The 9,088-nt window shown below is 32.1% G+C and overlaps 1 protein-coding gene across 1 annotated transcript; it reads left to right on the forward strand.

Annotated features, from left to right (window-relative positions):
- The first annotated feature begins 2,692 nt into the window (after nucleotides 1-2,692).
- LOC115985049 (UPF0481 protein At3g47200-like) lies at nucleotides 2,693-4,123 on the forward strand. The gene has a single exon (XM_031108023.1). It carries the CDS (start codon nucleotides 2,693-2,695, stop codon nucleotides 4,121-4,123), a length of 1,431 nt encoding a protein of 476 aa, XP_030963883.1.
- Nucleotides 4,124-9,088: the final 4,965 nt, after the last annotated feature.

Here is a 9,088-nt window from a genome sequence, read left to right on the forward strand (position 1 = left end):
ATAAGTAAGTCTATATAAAAGTGGCAAGCAGCTACTCATAGTTGTCACATTAAAATTGTGAAGAATAGGTTTCATGTACTTGTCCCAGCCAATTATTCTTTGTCCAAGACCAATGCGTTATGCAAGAGAAAATAACCAATTTGGTATATATCCCTACCTTAATCATGCAGGATTGATTTCGGTTCCTTGAGACCACTTCACTCAAAGAATCTAAATAAAACAAAGCCAATCATAAACTCGATTAGCTAGGGACATCACCTTGAAATAAGTTGTTAGTGTGTTACGTACGTGTAATATACATTCATGCACGTACGCTCTTTCTTTTAAAGTCACAGACACGGTGTAGGTTGAAAGACTGTGTAACTGTGATAAATTTTCTAACTATGCTTTTTAAATCAAGAAGCTGTTGCAATAAGATTGTAGAAGCTAAGCTAAGAATGTTTCTACAACTATTTGATAGTGATTTGGTTTTTCTGCAATACATACATGACACTCTTTGTTTTGAACTCACAGTGTAGATTGAAGTTCCATGAAAATGTGAGTATAATTAATTTCGATTTCTTAAACAATAAGCTATACCGAAGTATGACTCTCTAAACAAGCTAAGAATGTCGTCCAACTATTCGATGGTGTACCATAACATGTTTAGTGTTTATTCGTCTGAGAGAGAGAGAGAGAGAGAGAGGATCACAAAATCTATAAGTGTATAAATAGAATTGCAAGAAGAGAGATCACTAGCGAAAGACTCTATTATATAAGTGCTTATTTACTATTTACAAGGTGCTCTCAACTCTCAAGGGTAAAAGCTTTTCGTTATTTCCGGGCCTCTTTGCTTGGTAAGACTTGGATCTGTTATTGAGATTTAAAATTTCTATGAGTTTAATTTAAACTTCTGCCTACTTAAATTTTTGATAAATTAGATCTTATCATTGAAATAGCCCTAATATATAAATACATATATATTATAAAAATCTTGAGAGTTTAAAGTAAGTTTAGTGTGAGAAAAAAAATTGTGTATATTACCTATACTCCATTACACACATATTTAATACATGTACATGAAAAGGCAACTAAAACTATGACTTGAAGACATAATTTTTTAGTTGAAAATTACAACTTCAAATTATAGTTTCAATTGCTTTTTTATGTGTGTAATTGTTTTTATCAACCAAAAAAAAAAAAAAAAAAAAAAAAAAAAAACCACGTCTAGACTCTAAAGTAGAGTCTTGAAAAGAAAAGTCCATTAGTGATTTGTTATAACCATCAACTTTCAAGAAAAGGTATGATAGAAGTCCAAGCTTTCAAGAAAATACAAATGTTACAGTGTAAGGAATTTTTCAAAATATTATTTCCATATATATTTGATAATATATTATTGATTTACTCTCATATTAAAAATTTTAAGAGGTGAAAGATTCTCTTGCTCTAATTCGATATTGTATTTGTAGCTTCCTAATATCAAATCAATTATTTATTGTATACTTTTGTAATCATGAGCTTCACTCTTTTACATTCCTTGGCTTAGGATAATATACACATCATCATGTCGTAATTATTATGTGTCAAATTTCACATAAAAGTTCTCTATATTGACAATTGTGATGCCAACATCATACGCTGTAATCATTCTATAAAATATTAATAAAAAAACCGTTATTAGCTTTACTATTGTCTTTTTAATGGTATTATACAAAATATTGCAATTGAAAATTTTTTCTATAAGCAGAATTGCACAATATTTTTAAGGCATTAAATGTTTATTAGTTAATTTTCCTTTTCTTCAGATGATAATGATATTAACTACAAAATTGTTATCATCATGCACTCTTAACATAGTGATCACTTCAAAAGTCTAAATTTTCGTTGGAAGAGGGGGGTAAGGGATATGGTTCATGTCTCCAGGAGATTCTATGTCGAATAAAAAAAAAAAAACTACAAAATTAAAGAATCTCTGAAACCTAACAAAAAGGTTCAAAATATTATTTCCCTTTCACCAAGGTTTGCTATCGTCCTCAGGGTTTAGCTTCCTTTTTGCATTGAAACTAACACTATTCTAAAATAATCACATGTTCATTTTGTATCCCATCTTGTGTTATGCATAAGAAGGTAGTTGCTCACCATTATAAAAAAATATTGTGTTATCTATTGCATAATTGAATATCTTATTTTCAATGGGGCTCACTCTAATGAATTTTTTAAAAGTTCCCAAAAAGGAGCAAAAGATGGTATCATTATTAAAGCCATTGGTTCCATTATAAAGGCAATCCACCTACTGACACATCTAGACTCACACTTAATTTACAACATTCTTAGCTATCAACTTTGGATTGGATTTCAAGACTTACACATGAAACTACCATGAATACTTGTTGGAGAAAAAAGAAAAAAAAAAAAAAAAAAAACAATAAGTGCTCCAATTACAAGATAACACTTAAGTATATTATGGATTTGGGTTTATAGTTGGATGTGTCCCTAGAATTATTCTTATAGTGGTTAAGAATTGTGTAATTTAATAGCATTACCTGGTTTTCTTTATTAGGAGAATAGGGTTGGAATCTCCCCTACTCATTCGTTATAAAAATTGAGTTTTTAAAAAAAAAAAAAAAAAAAAATGGAAGAAGAAGAGGAAGAGAGAGAGAGAAGATTTTATCATTAGGAAAATCTGATTATTCTGCTTGTCATTAGGAAAAAAATGGAACTTGGCGATACGTTGCCTACTACCGTTGCTGGTTCACTTAAAAATAATCGTATGCGCAAAGAGCTGAGCATTGACATTCCAGTAGTCATGGAAAATGATCTTATGTGCCACGAGTCGATCATTGATGTTTCACTAGCCACGGAGCCAGCTTGGTGGCCCGAGTGTTGCATCTACAGGGCCCCCAAGAATCTTCGCGAGGTAAATAAAGAGGCCTACAGTCCAAAGCAAATCTCAATAGGCCCTTTTCACTATGGTGGAAACGAAGCAAGAGACAAGGATGGTGAAAGAGAACAAAGGGAAATGGAAAAGCTGAAAATGGGTTACTTAAAGAAATTTTGTAATCGAACTAGCAAATCCCAGAAGGAAATAGCAAGGATCATTGAAGAAAACGAAGAAAAGATTCGCCGTTGTTACTCAGAGAGATTTGATATTTGCCATGAAGATTTCGTGAAAATGGTTCTATTGGATTCAACATTTATCATTGAGCTCTTCTTGAGGAGTAAAATGGAAAAAGAAGATGAAAATGATTATATATTAAGTAAACCATGGCTAAAGCTAGGAATAAGTCATGACTTGATATTACTTGAGAATCAGCTTCCATTTTTTATCCTAGAGGAGTTACACAATCAATTTTCCACGTCTGAAGAAAACAATAATATTTCCTTTCGTGAGCTTGCATTGAACTTTTTTCAGCTCACTGGCAAGAAATTGCCTGAGAAGGAAATAAAACATTTCACTGATTTGAACAGATATTTCTATTGTAATCCATCTACCCTCAAAAGTGGAAATGGCAGCATTTCTCATCTACATAGTGCAACAGAGTTGTACGAGGCAGGAGTGATATTCAGAACAGCTGAAAAGGAAATGTTACTTGACATTCAATTCCGAAACACGCCCCTGAAAAGATGTCCATGTTTCAATTGCTCATGGCTCTTAAATTGCTTACCATGCTTGAAGCGCTTTCCTTGCTTGGAAGCTACTCAAACTTTCCTGCATGTTCCTCAGTTTTTGGTAGACGACAAAACTGAGAGCCTTTTTCGAAACCTCATGGCCCTGGAGCAATGTCATTATCCATCTGAAGCTTATATATGCAATTATATATGTCTCTTGGATTATCTTATCAACACTAGAGAAGATGTGGAGTTGCTCGTTGACAAAAAGATTATAATTAACATGTTAGGCAGCAATGAAGCAATTGCCACAATGGTAAACAAACTTGGACTTGAAATTGTGGAAACGGGTTCCTGTTATTTTGATCTCGCTAAAGAGCTTAACAAGCACTATGACCAATGTTGCAATCATAATATGGGAAACTTGAGAAGTACCTATTTCCCCAATCTTTGGAGAGGCACTGCAACTATTATTGGTCTTATAGTCCTGGGGTTCACTCTTTGGAATTTCATAAGGCCTTACGTACGTCATTAAAAAGATTCATAACATGAGTTGTGATCAGTATTTCTTGGAGTGTATTGGGCTTGGTTTACATGTTATGAATTGCATCTAAGATTGTCATTTTTTTTTTATCCTATGGTAACCTTTGTTCCTAATTACCATATAACTGAGTATGTATTTTAGCCAATAATGTTTTATCTACTGTTATACCACTTTACTACTGAATGCTAATAATAATATCATTGTTTCTTGTAAGGTTAATGCCTACTATTGATTATTCTTTTAAGAATAACTAGCCAATGTTGGGTGTGTTGCACGTGAATGTTATCAGTTCATTTTGAAATTTTTAATAAGAAATTATTTCTATGACTTATTTTAAAAAGAACTCATTTTGAAAATTATAAATTACACATTCTAACTTTGCCAAAATTCAATTTAGTCATGCAACTTCTGATTTTCATTCTTATAACTTCTTCCATTTTTAACAGTCTTTTTGTCTTTTTCCATTACAATATGCCGTTACTCCTTATATTCTCTGTAGAATTTATAGCCCAACAATTAAAGAATAGAGCTTCATCTTAAAACGTAATGACAAATGTTGTTGAGTTAATTGAACAAGCGAGTACAAAAGGAATTTAACTACAAATTATGGGGTGTATCAACGGAGAAAAGATTCTGTGTGTAGAATGGATCAAAGGGGATAGGGTTCCTCTACAAATCATTTGTGTTACAACCCAAACCCAAAAGGGTCCAAAGCATGAGAAATATATCCCAAGGTACTTGTAGATTTTTCATTTTTGACAATTCAAACTATAGGAGATCTTTCTTTTCCTTTCTTTTCCACAGGTTAAGAATATATAACCATACTAAAATCTCCACGTTACAAGTCAGAGCTTTATAACACATTTACGAACAATAACCAAAAAATCATGTGCCTCCACATAATACATAAATATATTATAAAACTCCAATTGGATTACACAAAGTCATAATCTTATCAAGAATAAGTACCTTAACATTGAGTCTAAGCCTACCATGCCAAAGCCTAACAAACCTCAAGCGACCAACCTTCAATACAATTAATTAAGGTCTCGTTGCACATAGCAAGACCAAGTCACCAATCATTTACAACAAAAGTCTCCAAATTTAATATAGCACTCCAATCATCACCAATGAAGTAAGCTCCATACCCAAGGTATAGCTAATTAATTTGAAAAACTGTTAGAGGGTAGGATAAGCTAAAGCCCAATAAGTAACATAATTAATAAGGGTGGGGGACATGCAAGTTTCATTTTCAATAATAATAATATGACAAGAATGATTGAATAATGAAACACAAAATTTCTCAAAGCAAATACCTTGAAACTATATACTTTAATCTGTGAGCACTAACTATATAATTCCCAATCCATAAAATCTAACATATGGTAATTTATCACAAATATACCACACTATCATATAGACCGATCAAGAAATCCAGCCTTTCACAACTGACATGATATTGTCCTCTCTGGTATGCAGTCTCTTGGCTCCATGGGCAGCAGCCTTACCCATATCCTCAAGGTTTCTTTCTCCCCCCATGGGCAGCAGCCTCACTCACACACAATCAAGGAATCTCTCTCCTCCTATGGGCAGTAGGGAAGAACATGTCATCCAAAGTAAAAGAACACTGACCTTGATCTGATTCTGTTGTCACAAAGACTACAGAAATCAAATCGGGTGAAGAACACTGAAGATGTTGACTCTATTTCACCTTTTTATATATATATATATATATATATATATATTATTATTATTATTATTATTATTATTATTATTATTATTATTATTATTATTATTATTATTATATGAAAGATTTGGGTCAAGGTTAAGAGAATTGTCTTTAGCCAGCTGTAGTTCTTTTTACAGCGGAAAGATTTGGGCCCAAGTGTAATGTGTCACACGTGGAAAAATAACCAATTTGGTATACATCCCTACCTTGATTATGTAGCATTGATATTCAATTTATGGCAACAACTTTACACAAGGAAGCCATTAGCCATATTAAACCGATAAAAAGGAAAGAAAGGTGAAAATAGGTCTGCATGGGTAATTCTACAATACCCTTTTTTTGGGGGCATGGTACTCAAAAATAGGTAACATGCTATACCAAGTTACTAAAACATTTCATTTAATGGTTCCATCATTACATTGGCAGTATTAATATCATATATATCTCTACTTTTATCACATTTATTAGTTCCCTTATTTTTCTTTTCATCTTTAATAGTTTCATTGTTATATTAAATAATATCAACATCACATTTGACCGTATTTTTATTATATTCAGTGGTGCATTAAACCCTAAGCTTAAGATACACTTATGACATAAATTAAAAATGGCAATGGATCTAGTTTTGGGACAAAAGATAAAATTTTAAACTCAAACCATGCATTTAAGATCTAATATTTTGTGTGCCTTTATATTAAAATCCATTTCCCTCTCCTTTGTATATGTTTGTGCTTGTTTGTATATATATATATATATATATATATATATATATATATATATATATAAATCTAATATTTTACATATAACTCTTATTAAATTTGGGGAATTCCTTCCCCAAACACATCCCATTTATATTTGAATTTGAGATAATGGGAGAGACCAGGAACTTTGACAAGCTTGAAGTCCACGTTCTTTTTTCTCCTAATTGTGATACAACCAAAGCAGGGAGAGACCAGGTACCATGACTGGACTATTTATGGATGATCCACTGAAATCGTTTATATGGGCCAACCAACCCTTAAATCAATCTAGTTATAAGACTTAGGTTGGATTTTTTTCTTTTTTCCTCAAAGATTTGGGCCCTATTTTGGAGAATTGCCTTGAGAGAGGCATTTGGTACTTTACCTAGGAAGATTTGAACCCAATTGTAGATCTCTCATGGACTGGACTTCCTAAACTAGGTTTGCTAATTAACGTGGACCAATATTTAATACACTCGCATCAATGGTTGTATAATAGAAAAAAGACAATATTTTATCTAATGAAAATTAAAATTCACATATATCAAGTTAGGTAAAGTTATGTAAAAATACATGGTTATAACAATAATTGTATAAATTTACATAGATATTATTCATTTTGTAATTAGTTCTTTATTCTTTTTTTATGTATCCTGATGATAAAGGAAGAAAGTGGATGATGGGTGTTATGTGTGAAAAAAGAGAAACAATTAAAAATATAAAAAATATGTATATATTTTAGTGAAAAGCGGTGTAAAATAGATAATTTGATATGAGCTGTTTTAAAAAGTGAGTATGTAAAATAGAAAACGTAGCTTCTTATACTAAAATAGAGATGAATTTTTGCACGAACTGATACGAAAGTATGACTAGACTTATAAAACTTGAGGCCCCATTAGCTCTGAGAAGCTTTGAGAAACTTTTTGTATACGACTTTGTACAAGAAGGGTCTTGTTAGGTTCTAAGGAATTAGGAACTAATGTATTAAAACTTCAATGTGTAATGTTGGCAAACCATGATCAAAACATTTAGTCTATATTTAGGTTGCTCAAAGTATGTTTTTGTGTAAAGTTGGAATCGAGTGTACTATAGGATTTATTATGTAAATTTGCAAAACTCAGTCAATCGAAAATTAGACTCGATCGATCGAAGCTCATACAGATTGTTTTTCTGCAGAATTTTCCAACTTAGCCTAAGCCCATATAATGTGTACGGTTTTATGTTTTGCCTTAAGTATAAAAGGAAAAAACCTAGCCACGTTTTACAATTGTTGTTTATGCTCTGTGTGTGAATATCTTGTGAGATCTAGATGTGTTTGTCTTTATACATACTTAAGGTTATCAAGATCAAGATTAATGTCGAGAGCTTGGTGATCGCTTCAGTTTTTGCATAAAGAGCTTAAAGAAAACACAAGTGCGAGTATTTATGGTTGCTATGAATCTAAGAAAGAAATAGTCCATAGACTCGAAACTGTCACGTGGTCATGGTAATAAGTTTTCTACTCGAGGTAGCAATAAGATATTAGTGGTCTAAGTCACTATTATAAAATTTCAATTCTTTCATAGTGTATCTATTTTACCTTAAGGATAACTAGGTTAAATCCTCCCCAGGTTTTTTACTGGTTTGGTTTTCCTGGTTTATCATATCGTTGTGTTCTTTATTTTCCGTATTTTTTACTTGATATGATTTACTTGTATTAACCTAGATTTGAATAATTTACCTAAGTTAATCACTTGGCTAAATACCTAGGTTAATCTATTTGTATTTAAGGGGTCTAAAAATGTAAAAGTGGTATCAGAACGGGTTAACTCTAGCATTTAAATCCTTTGATCTAAGAGTTGATCCTTGACCCCTATTGTCATGAAACATGATCACTCTTTTGTGATCCTATCTCACTTTGATGGAAACAACTATGCCTACTGGAAAGTAAGGATGAAAGCATTCCTGAAATCTATTGATGAGAAAGTTTAGAATTCCATTGAATATGGATGGGAGAAGCCCACTATTCTTGTTAGAGAGTGGCAAACTTCTCAAAAAGAAGCAACCGCTTTTAATAGCAAAGCCATGAATGCTATTTTTAATGCTGTTTCTATGGAGGAATTCAAGATAATCTCAAATGTTGAGGTTGCTCACACTGCTTGGAATATTCTCTAAATTGTGCATGAAGGCACAAAAGCAGTTAAGATTAACAAACTGTAGCAATTAACAACTAGATTTGAAAGTATTAGAATGTCTGATAATGAAAGTTTTAATGAATTCTATGCTAAGCTTAATGATATTGTTAATTCTACTTATAATTTGGGTGAAATCTATGATCAACCTAAGATTGTTAGGAAGATACTTAGATCTTTGACTGAGAATTTTAAACTCAAAGTGATTGCCATTACTGAAAGTAAGGATGTGGACTCCAACCTTGTTGATGAACTTGTAAGATCTCTCTAGTCCTATGAGTTAGACCTACCCAAGACAAATAAATCCAAATCAATG

Source organism: Quercus lobata, chromosome 4, assembly GCF_001633185.2.
Source record: "Quercus lobata isolate SW786 chromosome 4, ValleyOak3.0 Primary Assembly, whole genome shotgun sequence".
Classification (NCBI taxonomy): Eukaryota; Viridiplantae; Streptophyta; class Magnoliopsida; order Fagales; family Fagaceae; genus Quercus; species Quercus lobata.

What these genes read in the sequence shown, in the direction of transcription:
- LOC115985049 (XM_031108023.1), top strand. Translation starts at nt 2,693, where the DNA reads ATGGAACTTGGCGATACGTTGCCTACTACCGTTGCTGGTTCACTTAAA.